The 25,661-nt window shown below is 38.4% G+C and overlaps 1 protein-coding gene across 17 annotated transcripts in view; it reads right to left on the reverse strand.

The window, feature by feature from the left end:
- The window catches only part of ptk2aa (protein tyrosine kinase 2aa), a 158,007-nt gene that overhangs the window by 13,001 nt on the left and 119,345 nt on the right, over window positions 1–25,661 (reverse strand). For all 17 annotated transcript variants that reach the window (XM_088929407.1, XM_088929406.1, XM_088929405.1 and 14 more), the window contains 10 exons: window positions 25,101–25,198; window positions 24,581–24,665; window positions 23,582–23,682; window positions 22,392–22,507; window positions 22,185–22,285; window positions 21,649–21,738; window positions 17,224–17,428; window positions 8,404–8,515; window positions 2,933–3,019; window positions 107–247 (listed from right to left, as the gene is read on the reverse strand). In XM_088929407.1, the coding sequence (XP_088785533.1) occupies window positions 107–247; window positions 2,933–3,019; window positions 8,404–8,515; window positions 17,224–17,428; window positions 21,649–21,738; window positions 22,185–22,285; window positions 22,392–22,507; window positions 23,582–23,682; window positions 24,581–24,665; window positions 25,101–25,198 (1,136 nt within the window). The remainder of the gene's footprint in view (window positions 1–106; window positions 248–2,932; window positions 3,020–8,403; window positions 8,516–17,223; window positions 17,429–21,648; window positions 21,739–22,184; window positions 22,286–22,391; window positions 22,508–23,581; window positions 23,683–24,580; window positions 24,666–25,100; window positions 25,199–25,661) is intronic.

The following is a 25,661-nucleotide window of genomic DNA, read 5'->3' on the forward strand; positions in this document are numbered from 1 at the left end:
AAACAGCAAATGCAGGGCGAGGAGGCGGGGGCACCAAGTAATATCTGGCCTGTCTGGATAATTGTACGGCCTTCCATATGGAAACGTGGCACGGAATGGTCCTCACCTCCATGTTGGGAGACCACATGGGAATGTCCTGTGGCCTGTGGTGGTTCCAGGAGTCATGGGGATCCAGTACAGAGGCCTGGGGGGGATACACTGCGCTGGGCATCGAAGACATACCGTGAGAGCCCGGGTATCCGGACACCTGCGGAGCACAAGCAGGACAGGGAATGATTTCGACAGGCAACAGGTATCCGGAATGCACATGGATCTGAAAATAAACCAACTGAAACCTAATGTGCGTCGTACAACAGGAAAATAAGAGAATGCATAGCCCTTTGCCTGGCTGGCCAACGAAATCCAGATAGAACTTCGCCAACTTGCATAATAATTGCCTGTCTGATCATTGGTCGGACTGAAATCGGACTGAAAACACATTCATTCTACTTGACAAATTACTGCAGTCCTCAGTTTTCTAAGTGTCCCTTTATATCTAAAAATGCATTTCCTGGCCTTCCTGACTGAGGAAAAAATACTCATGCGGTGAATGATTTAGAAAGCACAATGGCACAGCAGAATTTGATACTGACAAGAAAGAGAAACTATTGTCTTCCCCATGTTAGTAACTATGGGAGTAAATGTCAGACAAGAGGGCCCCATCTATTTGCATGTAAAGGACACTGCTAAAGATGTAACAGGCTGCTATGCAGTTCAGCTCAAACTCACATGTCACAATTTGGTAACATATTATGATTCATAAATGAATCTGCTTTGGCATTTACTAGAAGCAGCCCTGCAGATACGCCCTGTCAGTACATTTAAATACAGCATAGACTTTATTCAGAATTAATCACTGTAAACTACTCTAGCTGCAACAAAAATCTATTTGAGTGGAAGTGGAATATCATGTCAAAATGAAGTGTTCCTAATATTGCATTGAGGTCTCAACAGAACAAACTTTATGTACTGAATTCCAACATCTTAAAAAAGCAAACAAATGAAATAACAGGAAATGCTTGCTCTCAGTGTATTTTATGAGAAGCCTAAAGGTCATTAACAAACTTAAAATATTTTTGACTTATTATCTTTGCAGTCTGTTAACAATTTCTGTCTGGAGCTCATGAGAAACTAAAATGTTCTAGTTAATTACTCATGTGACTTTCTCCGATCTCCTGAGACATATCAATTCTTCAAGTCCTTTAGTTCTCTGCATTCGTATATATTCAGTGCTCTTCAAGTTTGTTCATATCCCCAATGAAATAAGAAAAAACAAATCACATAATTGAATAAATTATAGATTAGATAATGTGTCTTGCTTTAAATTATTCTAAAAGGTTTTTGCCCTTTTAAACAGAATTTCAAAAAACAAAAGGGTCAAATTGATTCACACATTTAAGTATTACTTTAAGTAAATCCAGCAAAAACAAATCTGCGATAACATTCTGTCCTTCTGAAAAGCAATGGAAGCTTCTGGAATTGCAAAGAGGCCTCTGATGATTACCAGTGTCCCTGGGGTATGGAGGGAGGCGACACATGGCACACATAGAAGTGGCAGCGTTCATCATGAGGGTTAACGTCATAAAGCTCTCCTAAGACTGCAGACATTTTAGATTGATCTCCAAAACTGGGGAATGTTTATAAAAGAATCCTAAAAAATCTAACTGAAACACTTTGCTTTAGTCTTAGGAATTAGGAATTTAATGCTACTGGTATAGTGGTGGCCCGCCTATGAACAGAACGCAAGTGTACCTTGACACCACAGACTGAGAGACCAGTCCTATGGCAGGCAAACCATAAATCCAAAAGCAACAGCTACACATCTCCAACATAAACTGGCATCTTCAGGATACAAAGTGTCGAAAAACTACCACTCTTTGTTGCCAGCGTGAATGTGGGATTCATTGTAGGGTTGCAAGAAAAAAAAAGCCTCTTTTGGAGAAAAAACACAAAAAGCTTTTTGGATATGTTCATCATGCTCGTTATATTTTGTGCAAAAAATGGTCAAGATCATGATGCGAAAACATGCATGGTCATTGTGAAATATGGCGGGGTAGTACAGTAGTTGAGTAGTTATTTTGAGATACTTTTGCATCTATTGATCCTGGAGCCCTTGTTAAGATAGAGGGAAATCATGAACCAGCCAAACAGCAAAATATAGGCATTTCAGTATGACAATGATCTAAACCATACATTCACAGCTGACAAGGACATTATTAACTGCAAACAAAACAGTGCTTGACTTAAAAATGCAGACATTAAATAAATATGCAAGTGAGGTTCAAACTCAAGAAGACTGCACACAAATGCAAACCAAAGGGGATGAAGGACATAAAGGACATTCCTCCTTAGAAGTGCCAGAACCTCTTGGCTTTAGAGGATTCGTATTGGCTACTCCAGGGAAGTGAATCCCTGTGTTGCCTGGACTTTATTAAAAATACGACTTGCTCTGTACAATGTTATTAATATTACAGCACAATGTTTACATTTATCCTAGACAGGATATTACCCAATCTGTAAATCTATGGTATTTGTTTTTGTTCCTATGTAAACAGGAATTAATAAATATGAAGGGTACCATATATTGTGCACTATATACAATATATACACATATATATATCAAGCACTTTGAGAAGCCACCTTTAAAGACTCTATATAAACTTGCTATTTTTGTTTGCCACTATTGTGTATATAAAATCATCAAACTTGTATGGAAAGACAGCTGGATACAATCACTTCTCACAAAGTGTTTCTTTTATACTTTTACATCATTTTATACATTAGAAAACCTAAGGTGCGTAGAGCAGGCAGGTGATATGATCATTTGCGGTACTGAATGGTTTAGAAAGAGTTTATAAAAAACAGGCTAGGTAAGTGGCTAATGAGGTCTTACCTGGTAATGATTGTGCTGAACAGCATGCTGAGGGCTGGGATAAAATCCTTCACTTGATCTTGGACTGGGGTATCCCGGTCTGCTGGGCTACAATAGCAGAAAGAGGAGAACACAGAGAACAAGGTTTCATACTGCTGCCTGAGGAATGGATTCCAAATTAGCAACACGCAATGATGTTAGTGCAAACAAGATGTTAGATGATTTGGAAGACAAAACGTTGCAATAAGAAGCAAGCAGATAAAATTAAGAAACAAAGCAGTAACAAAACGTCTAGCACTTAGTACTGTGTTGTTTAGGGAACATTCATGAATGGTACAGAGAAAGTATTGTACTGTATATTCAGCCAACTCATTTTTTTATTCTGTCCTTTGTTATGGCTTCTACCCAACCGAGTCAGATGCATGACCAAATTGGAGAAATATACTTGAAAATAAGAAAGGCTGTAAATGAGGAGATCAGTAGTTAATCAAATCAAAAATTTCATCCAATCACTTTTCTTAGAAGTGTCAAGAGATTGGGCCTTAACTTCCTGTATAGGAATCTTCTTCCAGATACTATTATCTTCTTGTGTATGTTTCCTATGGTTGGTCTTAAATAAATTCCCTAAATTTCCAAATTTTTCCCCATCTTGTTTACTTACTGAAAGAGTCTCCTAGTTTGATATAACATAAACCTCTTAAGATTTTATATACCTGTATAGAATTTCATTTGTTCTGAAGAGAATCAGTATACTTGTTAATCTCCTTTACTTACATGAATCAAACTGAACTAAAAGGGTTGCTTTGTTGGAACCTCTGAGTTTTTTTCTAGTCTAGAAAGGTTGGAGATATCTTAAGACATGCAATAGTTAAAATGCAGTCTCCAACACACTTAGGAGCTGTAAACATAGTTCAAATTAAACCTTTTATCACACATCATTCTTGTTCCTCTACTTTGAGCACTTTCTAAAACCATGGTATCATTATCGTGGTACTGTGATGAAAAATGATAACATTCTACATTAGATCGTACAAGTCCATTGTAAAGCGTAAGATTAAAGTCCCCTTAATTGTAATTTTTGCTACCTAAACAGTGTTTTCTTTATTGATTCCCCACAACATGTTGATGTGGACATAGGACAATATACTTTTGTGCATAGCTTTCTGCAACTTCTTGGATTCTTATGACTTAATTTGAGAATGAACCTTTTACAGCAGAACTTATCAAAAGCTTTCTAAAAATATATCTTATGTTGCTTGTTTGAAGAATTCTTATTCAGTGACAGAAACCAGACTCAGTGATCTCTAGTTTCTTGACTTGGATGTCTCCCTTTTTTACAAACTGGTATTACATTTGCAGTTCTCCAAACAGAGAGCACTGGTCCCATTCCAAGCAAGAAATTAAATATCCAACTTAAGGGTCTATAAATAACATTCCTTATTTCCTTAAGTATGACTTGGAAACCATGAACACCTGGTTATTTACAAGTTGTTAACTGTCCTGGCCCCTGCAGAACCTAAGTGGTAAGCTAAAACTTTCTAACACTGCTTGGCTCATTCTGTAACAGGGGACACAATGATGTCTTGTATTGTAAATACCTGTTGTGTCTCTCTATACTAGCATGTTTAGTAGATCATTTTCTATCATTGCGATAATATGGGTATAAACTGTTTATGGTTTTACAGTTCATTTATTGCTTTAGAACTGAAAGCTTCTTGTATTATTGTCTCTATTTCAATCTTCTTTTCCACCTCCCTCTTGGTGATTTTGTTTTTTCAGTGTGGCTGTAGCTTGATATACCTTTTTCCAGTTTTGAATCTTGGGCCTTTTAGCAGTCTGTAGGGTACTCTAGCACTTCTGATTGATTAAATATTGCCATTAAACCAATAAGCTCATTTAGACTAAACCCCTAAAAGACTAAAAATAATAAAAAAAATTATAAAACAGTATAGAAGTCAACTGAGGTTTAGGTGTTATCTTTCAGTATTGACATACCTTCAATTCTATTAGAAACAAATATAAAGTACATTTCCACTATCTTGTATTATTCCCCATCTTTGATATATTGAAATGTTGTCTATATTTAATAGTGAATTGTAGTCATTCTAAGCGACTTCGACAACCAAACGTATAAGGCAAAGTTCTTGGTCTGCAGCAGATCTCCCTGGGATTGAACCAAGGAGAATAATGTTTGAGCCTATAATTTACAAAACACCACTTCCAGTTTCTGTTCATTACTCGTACCTCAAAGGGAAACTAGAAAGCTGCTCTCAGTTGTGAAGGTTTCCAATGAATGCCTGGCCTACTAAGTTTTATAATGTCTTGGCTTGGGTAGGAAAAGTACCGCAGCAACATGTGAAACATAAAAGTCTCAGCACAATCAGCAGTGTGTTTCCAGAGGCAAGGTGAATTTCCAGGGAAAAACAGCTGTGAGGTAATACAAAACTCCTACTGTATAGTGCAATATTTCAAATGTATAGTTAGGAAAGCCTACCTACCAAGTGCAAGGTATATATATCAACAAGAGAACAAAATGGCAGGTTTCCTGGTTTCAACATGAACCCCATTTAGAAATAAATGAATAAATATACATAACAGAAGCGTACTGCCATTACAAGGTTACTCACCACGTTTCAAACGACTTGGCCAAACAGTTTTTAATCATGCACTGGGTGCGGTACAGGTTGTATATTAATGAGAACAAAATGGGTGTCACGTAACCTTTCTGGTTTGTAAGAACGCCATTTCCCGTCTTTAAATTACACTGTCAAAAGAATTATATGTTCGAAATCTGCAGTTAATTTGTCAAATTTGTAATGAAGAAACAGGTACAGTACCCACTTCTCAAAGCATGAGATGACTAGGTTGAGGACATACTGTATGTTTCACTGCAGCCTTTGTGGTACAACTTTAAGGCAAATTTGAGAATGAAAAACGCACCAAGTTTTAAGTCAAGTTCTCAAAAACAGTATATCTATTGTAAGAAAAAAATCTCAATCAGGCAGGAATTGTGGCCTATGTAGGAGCCCGCTTTCAGCAAATGTTAACTATATTGACACAAGAATGACATCAACCAAGTCTGAAGATTCATAGTGACTTCAGAAAAGAAGTCACTGGAATGGTTTTTGATGGACTCAATAAGATGGCCAAACCATGTGACAAATCCATATACCCCGAACACATCTAAAACTTGCATCTGCGTTGATTACCAACTGGCATTTCCAAAACAGATAGCCATAAAAAGAACACATGTTGATTTATTTGTATAAGCTGTGATCTTAAGGAAAATTAATTACTGTAATTAAAAAAAAGTAATAATTCACAAAAAGAACAAAGAAAAAGCTTGACTACAGTACATCTCGGCTATCTGCAAGCTCCAAAACCTTTGAGAGTCTAAACACCCCAATGTGAATCTCAGCGTGTTATGCTTCCAATGTTCATCACTAAACTATAAATGAAATAATGGTCAAGTGTGTCTCAACCACAGATGCAAAAACCACAGTAAAGAGTGAATCAGAATGAGACTACCATTAATAATCAGTTACATATAAAAGTCGAGAAGCCTCTATTACAGAAAGCATTCCATTCAAAACATGCAAAGAACATGCAGTACCAATAAGTTATTTGAATATGTCTTTTAAATCAAGATTATGAAATGGGTGAAATTATACTCTTCTAACATAGCAGTAGTGCAGGTGAGTTTGTTTTTGTTTTAATGGAACCCATTTCAAATATCATGCTATAAGTTCTATATATTATTGAAGACAAAGGCACATACCTACATTGCTACAGAATCACATTTGGTGAAATAAAGTATGGCTTCCTTAGTTTATAAACCTTTTTATATTAAACCTAATGCACTGCTTTGTATGCTAGAAAAAACAAAACTTAAGATTCTGCCATCAGTACCGCACTGAGAGGGAAGAGCCCATGCCTATTTCTGATTCTCAGTAGTACTGAGACATCACTCACAGATGCGGGAAAGGAAAAATCAAATTCTAAACCACTGTCCTTGCTGTGCAGTCTTTTCAAAGGCAAGCGTACATCTACGAAACTAACTTTCTGGTTGGCTTCTACGACTGAGTTACGACTCCTTTTCCCGGAAGTCTGTTTCAGTGCTCTGCTGAAAAAGTCTGACTGTAAAAATAGCCCGCAATCTCCAAACCTCCTCCCCGACTCAACACCTGCCTGGGGTCTTCTCTGGCCTTGGCCTGCAGGGGTCAGCTGGCGCTGCAGGCTTAGGGCTGGCCTGTCAAAGCAGAGTGGCAGTGTGCGCTGTGGCCCTGGCCGGGGGCCACAGGGGGGCAGTGAAGGCCACCTCCTGGGCCGAGCAGGGACAGCCCTGAGCAGGCTGGCCTGACAGGGTGCCTCGGAGGCAGGGCGCAGGGCCAGAGGGTGCAGGCGCTGATCGGTAGGCCCTTTTAGGCCCAGACAGAGCTGAGAGCAGTGGTGGGAGAGCTCTGGTGGCACAGACAGACAGTCCAAGCTAAGGCTGTATTGCAAGGATGGCCGGCGAGCGGGCTGCAAGACGAGACACACGGACATATGCACACGCAACGCCAGCACAGAGGACACAGAAGCACATAAAAAAAACACATTGGAAAGACAAAAAAAACACTTAGTGGACAGTAAATAGCAAGCAGAGCAGTGCATGATGGAGGCAGAGAAGTGTGGGTCTGGAACATGACAAAGCAAGAAAATAGTTTAAGCACATTTAGGACTAATACATATATAAATAAATCATATATAAACGATCTAATCCACAACACCAGAATATGTATTACTCGGTATTGGCAATACAGCGCAAAAACTGATATTTAAACACAGTTTTAAACAGAAAACGTCCAGCTAGGCTGAAGGATATTAGTGAAAAATCACTTTCTTACCATATGCACTGAGGCTTAGGATGGGATAGTTATATCTGCGTAGTGCTAAAAATGTGAGCATTTCTGGGAATCAGCCTAGCCTTCACTACAGCAATGTTGTGAAGGTGAAAAAGCAAGACAGCTCTTCTGTAGAGGTATAAGCCGATTTGTTGATTTCATTTGCAAAAAGGAAATAATCTAAATTGCAATCTAAATAAACCAAATCAGCTAGGTATTATTTCAACTAAAAATCTAAATAACTTAAATTTATGCCATAATTATCCACAGCCCTGAACTCAGAATCCCTTTGTGTAAATAAAACTAATCAGGTACTTTTAGCAATTTCAATTACTTAGAGGCAGCTGCCAAACCACACAAGACCAAGCTTTAAAGGCTAAAACAGGTGCAGTATTTTACCAAGACTCCAATCAGGAAAAGCACATTATAACGTTCGTGTCTTAAACTACTGTATACTTGGGCACAGGGAGAAGCTCAATTCACTGCTGCCAGCTTTAACAGGGAATGCACAAAAAGACAAAGCCAACAAGGGGAAGACACAGGGAGCTGCAGTCTTTCTGGCCCACCCGACCATAAGAATATCGGGTCAGCTCTCCAGAGAGTACCTACTTTAGGGGGTGCCTCATCAGATCCTCCGGAATCCCACGACACTGTGACCTGACGTCTCATCTCCATTCGGATCCTCTCCTCTTGCTGAGCTTTCTCTTCTTCTAATATTGTGCTGTGGCAAAAACGAAACAGGTTAACCTTTAGGAACTCCATTAAGTCAACTGTCATACAGTCAGGTTTTGAACTACAGACCAAAGTGAAGCAGTAGCTTCTATTGTGGAATACTGCTTGATCTGAAATATGAAACGTTGTGTAGTTTTGGAATAAAACTCAAGGCCCTAGGGAGTTAAATGCTAACTTTGGATTCCTACACACTTTGAAGAAATAAAAGATAAATAAGATAACAGTCTATCTTTCCTTAGATAAAAGAGCATCTTGGCAAATATAAACCCAGAAAACCCTGTTTTAGGAGACAAAAGACACTCAAACAGTGATACAATTCCAGACACCAGTTCACGTTGCTGAAAAGCAGCTAACTGGATCTGTTACAGAGCGAGTGGGAGAAAAAAAAAATTCTTCTATAGTTTCAAGATGAGCACTCACTAGTAGTACCATTGCCCAGATTCTTAAAATGACTACAGCTCTCCTCTGGAATCCCAGTCACAGATGTGAACAAAAATCCAGTTGGTTTGCAGCAGAACTCACTATAGCATTATACGCACAGGTCTCTCTGTTCTTATTTACAAAGAAGAGTCATAGGTATATTTGCTTGATTTCTATGTTTTTCTCTTATATGTGAATATAAGACACATAGAGGAAATCGGTCTGAACTCTTGAAATGCTGAAATGCTTGCCCTCCCTTTTAAGTCTGCTATATCCATTATAAAACAATCTATTTATAGTAACTCACAATTAAGGGAAGGGTGACCTAGTAATGCTGTGAATATTCCCTTCCAACACTGCTTTAACGTTAAAGGCCAAGCACAACTGCATTGGATCTTTACTGTTTTACACTGCCAGTTATGACAAAACATCAGGTTAACCATCAAGGACTCATATTTGACAGGTAGAAAGACAAATGTCTCCTCTTAATTGCCTGCCACCTAGAGAGGGCTATTTCTGGAAGAGAGGTTGCTCTGTGTAATGCTGGCATATGTTCTTGTGAATGAATGGAAAACCCAACATTAAGACCATCTGTCCTTGTCCATCCTGAAATAACTACAAAATCTGTGCTTTTCTATTCAAACAAAACTGAACTAGATAACGATAATTACTTTTAAATACAATAGCTAACCACTGGTAAATCCCTCTTAATATAACTCATTACGACTGAATATAATAAACTACATCCCAAGTCAGTAAGACTATTTTTTGTAGAAAACAGATGTTAGTGTTATTTAGCAGAGGTTCCGATGAGCACATTAATCAAAGCACTTGAATCACTAATAATGTAGTATCTAACGTTTAAAACTGATGCTTCTAATCCCATATGTTCAATCTGAACTGAAATCAGAACTACTGAAACTTTTCGAAAGACTCGGACATTAAAATCACACAAACATATTTACCCATAGCAAAAATCTGTTACAGCTTGACACCCAAACCCTGACATTGTGCAAACTGCAATTGCATTATCCCGCAGAACAACAAAAAGCCCAAGAAGCCCATCTGTTACCTTCAGTTGGGAGCACCTCATCTCTTATGCATACAACGGAATCCATTGAGATGGAAGATCAAACAAAGCACGTGAGGGAATGCCAGGAACAGCACACGACAGAGTGCGAATCCAGAGCTGACACTGACTAAGACTTACCAGAGCAGCTCACAGTAAAAAGAGCCTTTATCAGAGCCACGGAGAAACGGACTGGCCTTCTGTGACGTAGCCTCCTCCCTGCCTAACTATGCAGATTGTTACGCTTGGCAGCTGACCAACGTATAAAAGCCCAGGCAGGCAGCTTTTAAAAAAGAGGGCAGTTTGTACAACACTCAGGCTCCACAGAAATGGGCTGTTTGAGGGCAGTCCTCTTTCTGCCAGTTTGGCTGGGTTTTTAACTTGCTAATGGTCGGTGCAGCAAAGCTCCAATAAAGACAGAAAGGTAGGGAACATTTAAACTGTATTCCTTTATCAAAAATCTTTCTGCTTCCCATGTGACAGACCACTAATATTCTGTAGTAATATAAGAATTTCAGCACTCGTTGGAAGATTCTAAATATGTAAGGTTTTGTGTTTCAACAGTTTATCAGTCATCATTATACTGTGCAAGAACACCCAATTTGTTCATGAAGAAAATATTTAAATTTCATTTTTGGATAAATTCTTGTTTTCATTCTGGACACCGTCAACTTGCAGAAAAGAAGCAGAGACTCTAGTCTAATTATGACCTCTCAAGGAGAGAAAATACATACATAAAATTAGGCTCTCATCCTAACTCATGTATTTGATCTGCAGGTATCTATTTCCTTCACAATCATTTTAAAAACAGTTAATGATAAAATGCTATTAAACGTAATAAAGTTTTTACCATGCTGTAAATGATTTTACCGTGTAAAAAATGTATCATACACAAAGTGTCATAAAAACTATAACAATTTCCTGCATTCCAAAGTTTATTGGTCATGGAGCTTTCCACAGAAAGTCCCACTGACCCTATGTGAAGTTACCTCTGACATTTGTTCCTCTCTTTACTGCCTGGATAGATATCAGATGTGACAATTTACCAGCAGACCTTGCAGCCACACCGGAGAGCAAATCTACGAATTCTATGAAAATGTGCACTTTTGTATTCATACCTATACAGCATGAAGAATATGTTGAAGATACACTGAGAGGAACATAAGAGTGCACAAAACCCTTTGGATCTTGATTTTGATACTGGACTTTAAACCCACTTCAGATGGGTTTTAATATATTGGAGGATTTACATACTCATTAATAGTTTACAGAGCTCTAATGACTTGGAATTCAATCTCTTTTCTGTGGTGACTATTTCACTATGTGGCGTCTGGTCAGGAGTATTCTTTACCATACATGTCACTGAAGTCTGCACCACATGAAAGACAGCTCTCTGGCTTGTATCTAATAGCAACAGGATAAACTGCAAAAAAATGTAGCAGCTGCTCATAGTTAAACAATTATAACTGTAAGAAATAAGTGCTGACAGCTACACAGGCCCATAGCAATTGGCGAAAGAGATCAGCCCCTAATCCTGACAACTTCATTATAAACCAGGCACATCAAGAATAGTTTCCCTTCCTATACTTAATTTATTACTTTTACCGATTCTAATACAAATCAATGTTTTGTATTGTGTGTCTGATTTTAAGATGTTCATAGGACAGATAGTTGTAAGATATGTGCATGTTGTGACCCAATTGATTTATCTTCAATCTAAAGGAGCTGAGATTTTCCATCCTAGGATCTACTGTATATAAATACAGATACCTTGAGTTCGCTTTATTCCAGAATTTTATTTTTTTAAAGGAGGTTCACAGAAGGGCTGCACAATCCCTGAGATGGCTCAAGTCACACTGTGCTCCTGCCCAGACAATCATGGGAACTCAAACTGCAATGCCACTTTAGGAAATACACATGCCATAAATAACTACTTCCAGAGGGGAATGCACGTTTGTAATGCTCTAGAGGAGAGAAGCTATGCAGGCTAAAAATCAACACTAGCATTCCGTTTCAAAAAGAAGGAATACACTGCTGATAACACACTTTGTTCACAATGACTCAGTATTAGAGACAGAATCAGCATCTGTAATAGTAATGAGTCAGTACAACCTAAAAAGAATTTAAGTTCCATATACAGTAAGTGGATCATTATAAATCAGAAAAATTCTGGCATGAAAGTTTAGCAGTCTGGTACATTGTAAAATATGGTATGGCCTAGTCTATGTTTTGTCTGACTTTTGATATGACCTGTTCCAAACTGAATGTGATCAATATCTGTGAAATCTTTGGGGCACCCTTGGGGAGTAAGGAAAACAAAGGCACACAGAAACAGGTCTGCAGTTCTGATGGTAGGAGTGTGCTTTTCAAACCTTTGCTTTTTATGGTAAAGTTTAACAGCCAGATACGGTTGCCCATAATCCTTCTACATTTTTATTTGAAATGCCTACATGCGCATGTGCATTGTAAGAAATTCCCAACTGAATTGTTGGGAGATAAAATGGAAAGTGGTTACCTTATCTGGCTGAATTACTAAAATTGAATAAAAATCTGTTCCGTCAACTAGTTTAACACGACACATTCATGTAAGAAACAATAGATTATCTTTCATCTGTACGATACATTTACAAATGTTTAATAAAGGCTTCCTAAATGTCTGTACTCTTTCCTCTTCTACTCTTAATTATGTTTTCATCATTTCGCTTAGGATAATATTTTGCGAAAAGGCTTCTGCTTTCCTCTGCTCTTGGTTTTGTTTCTCTTCCACAGTCCTCAAGAATTCTTCACTAAGCACCAGTAATAACCTGATAGAGTTAAGGCTCTGCAAATTACCTTTGACAGTGCAGAGGAAACGGTTTCTATAAAACCCCAGGATCTCCAAAATGGTTCTGAGAAAAGCCAGGGGCCATGAAATTACTATATCAGTTCCATGCGGTTGCCTGTAAACAAGCCAAGCAGTAGATCACTGTATTCACAGCTGTGAAGGAACAAGGGTGCTGGTGTCCCAGGAGGTAGAACTGTACCACAGTGTAAAGGTTTACATCCCAAATGACTTTTAACTGACCCAGCAACACCACCATTAAACATTTTAAACCCCATTAAACATGACAAACATGCCACTGCATTCAATTCTTGAGTTGTTTCAGGGTGAGTGGTAAAGTGTCTGACCCCAAGTGTTCTAAGGCTAAATTATTTTGCCTGTAACAAAACAGATTTGAGTATAATTTTATAAGAGTTTATTGAACAGTGTAGAAAGTATTCACACCCATTGTATTTTGCCACATTTTGTTGTCACAACCAGAAAACCTGACAGACTTTTTTTTTCCCTTTTAATCTACACATTAGTATCATTTATTTAAACAATATCAATGTGTTTAAAAGTTTGGGACTAAAAAGTTAGAAATAAAAAAACCTCAAACTTCACTGGAAAACTATTCACCCCTTAGCATTATTACTCCATAACAGGCTCCGCCTCAACCAGTTGTATTCAGAATTTACACAATATGCTGACTGGGATCCAATACGTTGAGGGGTTAGCCATTCAGATTAAACACATCTCTTTGTAAGGTTAAATACACCTGTCTGTGAGATCCCATCAATAGACATTACTAAGCAATATGAAGTCAAAGAAGCTTCTGTAACAACTAAGGAAAAGGTGCGGACAGACAAGTCAAGTAAGGAATATAAAAAGATTTCAATGGCACGGAGCAGTAAATCAATTATCAGGAATTGAAGGACATATAAAAATACTCCGAAACTGCAATCACCAGGTCGTGCTCCAAAACTCAGCAGCTGGGCAAGAAGGATATTCGTCAGAGAAGTGGACAGTGGTCTGATGAGACAAATTGAGTTCATTGGCCTTAATGCCAAGGATTATGTCTGGCGAAAGAGCACTGCTCATCACTCACAAAATACCATCCCCACAATAAAGCATGGCAGTGAGAGCAAAGTGTTGTGGGGTTGCTTTTCATTGTCAGGGACCGACAGGCTTGTCAAAATAGAGGGCAGAATAAATGGAGCAAAATATAGGCAGATCCTGGAGCAAAAACCTAGAACAATCTGCAAAAGATCTGAAACTGGGACGGAGATTCATATTTTAACAGGACAATGACCCTGAACACAAAGCCAAAGCAACCCTTGAGTGTTAAAAAGAAGCTGAAAGTCCTTGAGCGACCCAGTCAAAGTCCAGATCTGTGGCAGGAACTGAAGATTGCTGTGCACCACAGCTCCCCCAATAATAATAATAATAATAACGATAATGATAATGATAATGATACTTTATTTTATATAGCGCCTTTAAAGGTGGCTTCTCAAAGTGCTTAGCGCTTAATATCTTAAGCGTTGCTGATAAATGGATATTAGGGCCTTAGGAACACAGTACTGAGATTTTTCACAACTTTTTCACAGGAATATGATAGTCTGCCCTTTCATGAAACAATAACCTGCAACAGCTGGAGCACTTTTGCAAGGAAGAGTGGGCGAAAATTAAACCCCGTCAGATGTGAAAAGTTGGTTACAACATAACGCAAAAGACTATAGCATGTAATTACTGCAAAAGGTGAGGCAACAAAATATTAAATGATTAAGGTCCCGTGGGAAGGGGAGGGGAATACTTGTCCGAGCTGAATTTGACAGTTTTATATCTTTGATAAAATTTAATTGTACAAGAAAAATGATGCCCCACCAAAACATTTAGTATGTTTAGTTAACTATACAAAAAAAGTTATTCAAACGTGTTGCAATTGGAGGTTGTATCACAGCAAAATGCGGTAGAGGTCCAAAGGGGTCAATACTTTCTACATTCACTGCATCCATGTATCGATGTATTTAATCAATAATCAATGCTGAGATGGGAGGGACAGCATTCAAAAGCTAATGAATATGCTGTCTCAGTATGTGATCAGAGTCATTACAAGCAAACGTATGACTCAAATTTTTTTTTTAAATACTATACTGCTAATGTGCAGGGAGTATATCTACAATAAATACAGTTTGCATTATGTGCTTCAGAAAATCCTTTGGCTGCTGATTAATGGATATTAGGGCGTTAGGAACACAGTACTGAGATTCCTCAACTTTTTCACAGGAATATGATAGTCTCCCCTTTCATGAAACAGAATAATAATGTTTGGGCGGAGCGGAGGCTCTGTAGCTAAGGATCTGCGCCTGTGGCTAGAAGGTTGCCGGTTCAAATCCCGCAGCCGGCAGAGGAATCCTACTCCGTTGGGCTCCTGAGCAAGGCCCTTAACCTCAGCTGCTCCAGGGGCACTGTACAATGGCTGACCCTGTGCTCTGACCCCAGGCTCTCTCCCTGTCTGTGTGTCTCATGGAGAGCAAGCTGGGGTATGTGAAAAGATAATTCCTAATACAAGAAATTGAAAAGGGTTAATAAAGTGATGTTATGTTATTAATACAGTTCTTTAACTTCAAATATTCCCATCAATTACACAGAAAATCACATCTTGCCAAAGGAACTCAAAGGAAAATGAGTCAATACAATGTCATCCTCAGATCTACAAAGGACATGTATGTGCAAAGTCTTCTTTTTCACAACAATCATAATGCGAGACTGACAGTGCTTTATCACTTGTATTTACTTGTATTTACTGTATCTGACGGTTCACTGACTTTATTACTCAGCAGCTTCTCTTGAACTACACTGACTGCGCCCTCATTATGCTGGGAAACTTGTAAAGAAATTGAAAATGACCGTGAGCCCTTCTGAAACTAGGGATCACATGTATAAGTCTTTTTTCTTATTAGAAAACGTTTCATGTATGTAACAAAAGTATGTGCTTTTGTCAACTGTATGTGAACATAACATTATGCATGAAGGTAGCTGTGCTCAATATGAAATACTTTTAAAAAACTTTAAAAATGACCAAGATGCTGACTGGAATCTTGTGAATTGTCCAGATTTGGGGTCAGCCCATAAGCTTGTGAAAACATCAATGACAATTACGATAAATCACCTTCACAACAGTTTAAGTTAGAAAACAACTCCCCAACACATACCAAACAGCAGTTCTATTAAAGACACACACTAAAAAAAATAAAATATTGAAAACGATCTGAAACCAAACAAATATACAGACAGGAAGAAAAAATTAAAATAAATAAGATGTTGGAATGGATTAATTATCTTACACAAATTCAGCTCTGCTTCTCAAGCCTCACATTCAATGCCTTTTAAGGAATGGACTTGATATAAATAGTATTAACAGTATAAATATTTACATGGTTTCCAAGAACTCAGCCACTCTGAGACTGACGTAGTGGGAAATACCTAAAATGGAGGTGTGACTCACACAGCCTCAAAAAATAGTGTAAGGAAATTATATGCTACACGTTAACTTGCACACTGTTCTTTTTTCAGATGGGTTTTTTAAGTCTATAGGAACTCAGAAGTGGTCTCCAGTAGCAGCATTCATTCACAGGGCTAGGAAACAACGGTCTTATTTTGCTTTAAGGAAAAATGTTTTCTAAAACTAAATCAGGAGAGGTGACAGAAAGCTACAATAAAATAATCTATGTGACTGGCAACTCTGTGAATTCAGGAAAACGAACCTAGTGGATGCTATTTAATATTTCTTCCCCCAGGTAGAAGTGGTATTAGATAAGTCTTGGCAGTATCATCCTTCTCTGCGAGAGTGCCAGCTATGAGGTAATACGCTGACAGGATGTGCTTCAGACTGGCAAGGTGTGAGTCAAAGACAAAAGCCCCTCTCTGAACAGTAGTGCTGTCGAACACAGGGATAAGTACAAGGCACACCCGACGTCCTGGGGCAAAAGAAAACTTTACATTTTATTCTTTTGCAGTTAAACTGAAATATCCAATACTGTACAATTAAAAAAAGGCAAAAAAAAATCCTCGACAGCCTATTCAAGCACCTGTGTAAAACAGCGACACCTAGTGGGCAAAACGGGATTAGAAATCTGGACAATTCAGCACAGTACATGGGATTGCTTTCATTTTTGCTATGGAAATGTTTTACTATATTTATTGTCTGGAGGGGTAATTCTATGTGAATAAAGGACCACATTTATCTAATTTACATTACTAAAAGAATCGTGACTTGCTAATCCCAAAGAGCAAGAATTAAGCAATTCAGTTCTGTAACAAATCAATACTACCTAACTGGAAAATCTGGGGAAAAAACTAAGCACCCCGATATAAAAAAAAAATCTCAGAAAAGCAGTGGTATTACCTGAGCTGTACTTTCAGTTCAGTGAAGCGAGGTCTTTTACTGGGGTCGTAGGCCCAGCACTTGGTCATAAGGCTGTAGAGCGTGGGGGGGCAGTTGGGCGGCATGGCCAGTCTCTCCCCGTTCTCTATCCTGCCGATGACGTCGTTGTTCTTCACCCCCTGGAAGGGCTTCACTCCGTACATCAGGATTTCCCACATGCACACGCCTGCAAACACAGCATCTCTCTCAGAGCTTCTGTCTGCCGGCCACAGCACAGGAAGGACAAGCTGCTCAATGAACTCCTCTGTGTTCAGGTGTGTGTTCAACCTAAGCAGGTGTGAGCCTGGTCAGTACCTGGATGGGAGACCTCCTGGGAAAAACTTAGGCTGCTGCTGGAAGAGGTGTTAGTGGGGCCAGCAGGGGGCGCTCACCCTGCGGTCCATGTGGGTCCTAATGCCCCAGTGTAGTGACGGGGACACTATACTATAAAAAGGCGCCGTCCTTCAGATGAGACGCAAAACCGAGGTCCTGACTCTCTGTGGTCATTAAAAATCCCAGGGCGTTTCTCGAAAAGAGTAGGGGTGTAACCCCGGTGTCCTGGCCAAATTTCTCATCATTGGCCCTTACCAATCATGGCCTCCTAATAATCCCCATCTATGAATTGGCTTAATTACTCTGTTCTCCTCCCCACTAAATAGCGCTCTGGCTCACTATGGCTGCCGTCGCATCATCCAGGTGGGGCTGCACATTGGTGGTGGTGGAGGGGATCCCCATTACCTGTAAAACGCTTTGAGTGGAGTGTCCAGAAAAGCGCTATATAAGTGTAAGCTATTATTATTATTCCAGCTGGGATAACTTTAAACACTGGTAGAATAGACAGTTTTCCAGGATTTAGATTTTAAGATGCACTTAAAATACCTCTAAAGGGAATTATGTACATCTGTATGTATTGTAAACAGTAAGAGGGTCCATCAATAAATTCATAGAACAAGGCAATTAAATTCATTGCAGTTTGGTTCACAGATCATTCTTCACATTTTTGTGTGATCTACAAAATCAGTGCCTGTTTCTCTTCCTAACTGGAAAGGAAAAGCAAGACTCTGCAGCAAATGGTGGGTTTATAATGACTGAGCACCACAATTCTCACTATGTACGTAATCTGTAGCCAAGTTCGGGTGTGGAGGAGTCACATGAAGGTGAAATGAGTTCTGGATGTCTTCCTGATGTCATCACAATGACTGGAAGTTGGAACACAAAGCTGGAACCTTTAAAAGTCGCATAAATTAGAGAAGTGCAGAAGTTGGTATTTCATGTGATAGTATTTTAAAGATTGATCATAAGTATTCGGATAGGTCTAAGGTTTCAGTAAGAAGGCTGTCCTTTTCAAATCCATTGAGGAACAGTGTTAGAAGAAGGAATTCATTTTTCAGCTGTCAGAACCCTTCATTCATAATCCAACAACCTTCATATCTGCTGGGTTAAAGGAAACACAGATTTATGGTTTATTCATTTCAATAGGCAGGAATCCATACTGGAAGCACTGGCTCCATAGGAGTCAGTATTACAAGAAGTATTATCTAAAAGGAGAAGAGGTAAGCTAACTAAAGGACCTACTTGTGATAATACTAATATTTCTAGTGCTATTGCTTTAAGAGCTTTTATTAGTACTTATGAAATGACTAATATGAATAATACAAAACTAGGTCCCAGCTGGTTAATATTGGTTTCAAAATGTAAATATTAACTCTCATGGCATGAGAGCTGCAGAAAACAAAATCTTGAGCAAAAGAATCAACTCAGAAGATGAGTATTTAGCACTTAAAACTGTACAACACACTGGTAAGCCCTCACTTAATAATAAATACAATTTTGGACACCATGTAACAAAAAAGATATTGCGGCTATGGATCAGTCCAGAGAAGAGCAACCAGATGCATTCTGGGACTTAAGGGAATGTCCTACAATGACTATGGCTAAAAGAAACCTTTTTAATATTTGGGGTTTTCAAACATCCAAGTTTTCAAAACCCTCAAGGGACCAGATAAAGTTGACCCAATGGAGTTCAACAGTAGGACCAACAGCAAAACACCAGCCAAAGAACTCAAGTGGAATCTACATGGCAGTAGATTTCACTTGAATCTACTTGAAACTGAAACCGAGAACAGGAGGATTTCCTTACACAGATGTGGGAGTATGAAACAAACTACCCAACAAAGTTGCACCTCTGGCTTCATTCTAGAAATGGCTAGATGAGGCTGATGAGTCAATTAGCTGCTAAGTACCAAATGGGTCAAATGCCCCATTTACCCATTTTTAACCTTCACAGTAAGAGATATTAGTATCTGGAACAAACCCAGCCTAGCTGATGAAGCTGAAATTCTAGAATCCTTTAAGAGATGACTGAAAGAGGTTCTAGGACGAAATCAAGGGAAAGATGGCCGTTCTCTTATTTGAAACTGTCTTGCATCCTATTAAGTTAAGGTGAAGGTTTAAAGGCATTCCCCTCGTGGATAGCAAACTGGGTAAACCAGACCATTCCAATCAATTCGTGTTTGCTGTCTTATACAGTGTGAGACACAGCAGTCTTGTGGTTAGAATCTTGTACAGTACCTTGTTCTGAGAACTGTGACTGACCCTCATACATACACGTCAGTGCATTGTGACAAACTTGTCACAGGAAGACAGTATATATATAGAGAGAGATTAGACAGAAGTACACTGAAGTTTGGAAAGAAGACTTCTTCATTCTTGAACCATGTGCAGCAGTGGCAAAGACATGAGATCCATTACTTTGTGGTGCAGCCCTCTGCCCTATCCATGATTCACTCATACACTGTGAGTCCAAGACCAATCACATTCAGGGTGATTCATGGGTTTTAGCCTGGCTGTAGTTTACAGTGCTCAAGTTCAATGACTAGCTAGTGTACTGTGTGTAGAAGTTTGAATACCTTAATTTAAAATCAAAATCTGATATTACTCACATGTCTAACCAATTTTATACATGTTATATACACAAAAAGTCAAAATACATTAATTCAATTCTATATTCACACATAAAAATAAGCTCTCAATTCAAACTGGATAAAGTTGTTTTATAAGCTGGTTATATTATATTCAAATCTCTCTGCATATTGGTGTAATATTATTGTTTCTGAAAACACCCTAAATGCAAAAGATGAATATTCTGTATTATAAAATATATTTAAAGCAATATACAAGGAAGATTCATAAGATATTACAAGGAAGTGCAAAGCGCAGAGGTTATACAGAATATTAAAGCTGAAAATTTAAAATCTTCAATATTACTCATGTGATTTAAATCACAAAAATATGGGCTCCCATACAAATACGTAAAGCGTACCTTAGTGTTACTGTACATTTACAGTTTGCAGAAACTGCAGTAACGAACAACAGGATTTAACTTATTTTCATCTTGGAGCTTTTAGCATTCATAGTTTAATCAGCAACTGTTGAACTAAAACCATTCTGAAAATAGTTTGATCACATATAATAAACACAATACCACAGTACTTGTGCTTTTTATTGTGGATATACTTGTTTTCCTAAAGATTTTGCAACAGCAGAGAAAGGCTTGTTGAAGTCCTTGAATTATTTAATAATAATAATAATAATAATAATAATAATAATAATAATAATACCTTACACTTACATAGCGCTTTTAAGACACTCCCCTCAAAGCGCTTTACAGGTAATGGGGACTCCCCTCCACCACCACCAATGTACAACATCCACACCTGGACGATGCGACGGCAGTCATAGTGCGCCACTACGCTCACCACAAGGCCAATGGGAAGGATGCCAGGGTAACAAGCCCTAGTATTTTCAAGAAACGCCCTGGGATTTTTAATGACTACGGAGAGCCAGGAGCACGGTTTTACGTCTCATTTGAAAGACGGGGACACTAAACTGTAAAAAGGCCCTATCACTATACTGGGACATTAAGACCCACACAGGCTGCAGGGTGAGCGCTCTCTACTTGTCCCACTAACGCCTCTTCCAGCAGCAGCCTTAGCGTTCCCGAGAGGTCTCCAATCCAGGTACTGACCAAGCTCACACTGTGAGTTACAGGGTGATATGGCTGCTGGCTACAAATAATATACTGTATATGGATTAAATGGCTCACCCTTGTTTGTAAAGTTTCCTTTAGTCATATGTTTTGATAAGGAACGATTAATAGGTTTATTCAATTTAATAAACCTATTACTTGTTCCTTTGCAGCCTACGCATGCTGACGCAGCTACCCACCTGAACTACTCATATGCATTGATAAGTTTACTTTGGCAGTAGCTTGAGTCTGTGTTCAATGGTTTTAGCAGGTTATGTACTACAAACATATCTGATCTGCTACAGCCAAGTTGCATTGTGTAGATTATTGAATGATAAAAAAGCAGACAATACTCTTAAGTCTAAAAGCATTACACTCACCGAACATCCACACGTCACTAGCTGAGGTAAAACGTCTAAAGTTAATTGATTCTGGAGCCATCCATTTAATAGGTAGTTTCCCTTTGGAAGCTGAAAATAAACATAACTTAGGTAAAGACAAACGTGCACATATGTAAAAAAAAGAAAATCCTGATTATGAGAAAATGCTCCAATCTGGGCGAAGCAGTCCAGTCACTAAGCTTAAGTATGCAGGAAAAGGTGCTGAAGACCAAAGAAGACCTGCAATTCCTCGATGAAAATGTCGATGCCTGTAATGTGTTCTAAGTTGTAACTTTTCTGAAACTCCACCAAAAATCCTTATAATTATCAAAAGTTATACTGCATAGAATCTGTCAGCTTTTGGAAATGTGTCTTAAGAATAACTTAAAATTATAAAGATGCACTATCCTCACACAGAAAATTGTTTATTCACAGGAGACATTTTGAGGTATTACAAATTCCTGAATATTAATAGTTCAGATTTATAACAAAAGAGGACAGCCTTTTCACTGTGCTGAAGAAATGAGGAGACATACCCTTGTAGTAGGAGCTGTCTTCCATGTATCTAGAGAGCCCAAAGTCTCCCAGTTTCACACAGTCTGTGGAAGACACCAGGACATTTCTAGCAGCTATATCCCTGAGGACAGAAGCATACGTTCAAAAAAGCAATTCAAATTTGATCAGATGCATATAATGGAAAATGTTCAAATGTTTTGCTGGTGCCGGAATGCGAATCATCTTACCTATGTACAAATCGCTTGCTTTCTAAGTAGGCAAGAGCTGTGCTTAGCTGGTGGGCGAAAAGAATCAGTGATGCCAAGTCCAGACTGTATTTTCTTACTTGTAAGAAGGATCGCAACTGTCATTAAAAAGAAAAAGGAAGCCTCTTGAATTAAACTGCCTACAGATATCAGAGCAGGTCACAAAATCCTACAAACAAAAACTGTTATCAGAAATGGAACAAAAAAACAGCAGAGAAACTATGGTCTTAACATACATTGGTCTTCACTGATGCTGTGTTTTCACCTGCAAAAGACCTTTGATAACGATGATAAAAGTTTTACACAATAAGCTTTATGCAATAAAACTAGAAGGGAAAGGTCACATTTTGAGACCGTTTTTTTTTTGTGTTACATCACACCTTTTCAAAGGCAATGAGCAGCTGTTGCATCTTCTGTATATCCCAGTTTAGTAAAACATTATTTTCCTTCCGGATGTAGGATGTTCATCTCAATTTAAATATTGTAGTGTTGCTGAAAACAACAAATTCGACTACTGCAGAAAATAGATACGCATATCACGAACCTGTTACTATATACTGCAATTTCCCTCACGGGATCAATAAAGTATCTATATACCAACTGCAGTACTTAAATGAGTGTTACAAAAAGACTCATGGACTCTTTACCAACAATACCCATAAACTGTGCTTGAAGGATTGATGAGCTAAAACACCAAGCAGCTCAGATGTTAAGTGAAAAGCTCACCTTATTTTCTTATGAGAATATTTGTAGTGTTTTTTGTGTGTGTTAAGCTGCTGTTGCACTGCAATTTCCCTCACGGGATCAATAAAGTATCTATCTATCTAAGAAGCCACTGTACACTGCACACTTAGAAAAATACTAGACATACCACCAGATGGCAGCAGATATAACCATTTACGACTGGAATTTTATTTGAATTCTAAACTAGAGACAGGATACCTTTGTGAGGGATGAACAGATTTGGGAACTGACCACACTTACTGTTTACCAAAAAAACCCACCAAGTCTTATCACTGTTATTCAATAATTTATGGTACACTGACAATAAAAAATGTATTTTATTTTGAAATGCCAGGATGTATTTATCTTTGGTAGTCTGGGCAGGGAGGGATAACAAAAAAAACAACCTGCATAGACTGCAGGGGTGAAAGTCACAACACAGTTCTTACCTCCCCAAGTGTGCAGAGCTCCATGATGATCCAGACAGGGTTTTCTGTTATCACTCCTATCAGCTTCACTATGTGGGGGTGATCAAACTGCCGCATTGTCACTTGGGGAAGGAAGACAAGCCATGATCGTTTTCACAGTCCAGAGCTACATGATTACATGGATATACTAAGACAGTATATGCCACATATTGTGGATATACTGTACAATGACAAAAAAAGCACACTGCAGCTATTTAACACAGAGTTAGACAGAATCAATGCTCCAGCCAGATGCCAGCTTCCCATAACTTGCCAACTTTATTTAAAAACTAAATTTAGACTTAAACCAGCCTCTAGGTACTGCCGATTAACCTAAAATCTGGGATCACACTATGCTTATACTACTCAGAAACACCTATGTAATACACCATTTGAACCTAAAATCATTTAACCTTCGATGCCTTCACAACCCCAAAGAGAACATTCTTTGGCAATGACTATTTTTGTAAAGCTATTTTTTGTCTGTTTAAAGAAGCAGCAGAATAAGGCAAATCAAGAGGCCTCGGTTCATGTGTAAGAGGTCTAGTTTCATCGTACTCAAACGGTACTCTGTATTCTGCAACCCACTCTAAATTCTTCCAACTTCCTTATTTTTCTACAATCTGTATAGCTAGTCCCACCTTGTCTGGGTCGTTCCTTCACATAAAGAAGTCTTTCTAAAGGGACTACAGAAGACTGATAGTTCTGCTTCCAGGCAAGCTGACTTCCAAGAGACTCTTTAAAAAGAGTATTTTATTTATGTGCAGTAATACTAAACACATGGCCACAGACAAAGTATCTGAATACTCTTTACGTACAAATCTGAAATTGGTTAGGGAAGAAGTAAGTTTGATGAATACAAATATGAATGTAAAAATAAAATAAAAACATTGATTCCTATCAAAATTTCAAAACATTCCATGATTCTTTGTGAAAAGACCAAGCAGTAAATGTACCAGATGATGCAGAATCAGTACTTACGAGCTTCTTGCAGAAACTTCTCCCTGACGCTGTCAGACGTGCAGTTTTTACACGTTTTAATAGCCACTGAGAGAGAAGGATTTTCCTGCAAATAGGTTAAAAATACAAAAAAATAAAAATAAAAATCTTTATTGGGACAATCTGAAAAAGGTGTTTCAAACAGGTTCCAACACACTAAAAATACTGTATATCACCTCCAATGATGTAAACAAAGCTAAAGGAAACCCTGTCTTTGCTGCACCTTAAAATTTTTAAGAACAACTTGGAGACATAAGGGTCACTGTCTAGTAACAGGAAGAAATTGTGAATTTTCAGTATTCTGACTAAAAAGCTACCAACACAAATTTCAAATTGCGGTAAAGGAATTTTGCTAACTGCCACTGTATACAACATCCTGTGAAAAAGTCATTAGGTGTAATTATTCTAACCGTAGGAATTTCCTAAAAATGTTTATGTTCCTCTAATCACTTACTGCCAGTAAAGGAAAAAGTTATGGGCTGATAACCTCAGAGCTCCTTACCGGACTCATGTAGACTCCCTGGTGTACATCTCCAAACTGTCCTTCTCCAATACAGCGACCCAGTTCAATTCTCTCTCTCTGGATCTCATAGTCCCTGGCTGGGAAGGCAACACAAAAAAATAAGAGCTTACAGAAAAATTCCATTCCATCTGGGTAGACATGCTTGCAGAATGAGAAAAACAAATGGTTTCTTTTCAGAAATCTGGCCCATCTTTTGCATTTGATAAAGTAAGTGTTCGTTATGGTACAAGCAATTTCACAACCTTATTCCACACCAGTCACACAAGATATTTCACTTTGCACAAAACAGTTTCTTTTGGTCAAATACACAAATGATATAATAATCAGAAAGCTGCTGTCAACACTCACTAAGCCTTACTTTCCGAAAGTTAACTCCATGGTTATATTTTGAAGGTAATGTCTCACAAAACAAATCCATGCAGGGTGTTAAGTTCTCACATTAATATCTGTAAGTTCACTACAACTCAAGAACAATTCAAATGTAGCTGGTTCTTAGAAAACACAACGCAGTAAATCCAAGCAAATAAAAACGAAACACTT

Source organism: Atractosteus spatula, chromosome 12 (assembly GCF_055471065.1).
Source record: "Atractosteus spatula isolate fAtrSpa1 chromosome 12, fAtrSpa1.hap1, whole genome shotgun sequence".
Lineage (NCBI taxonomy): Eukaryota > Metazoa > Chordata > Actinopteri > Semionotiformes > Lepisosteidae > Atractosteus > Atractosteus spatula.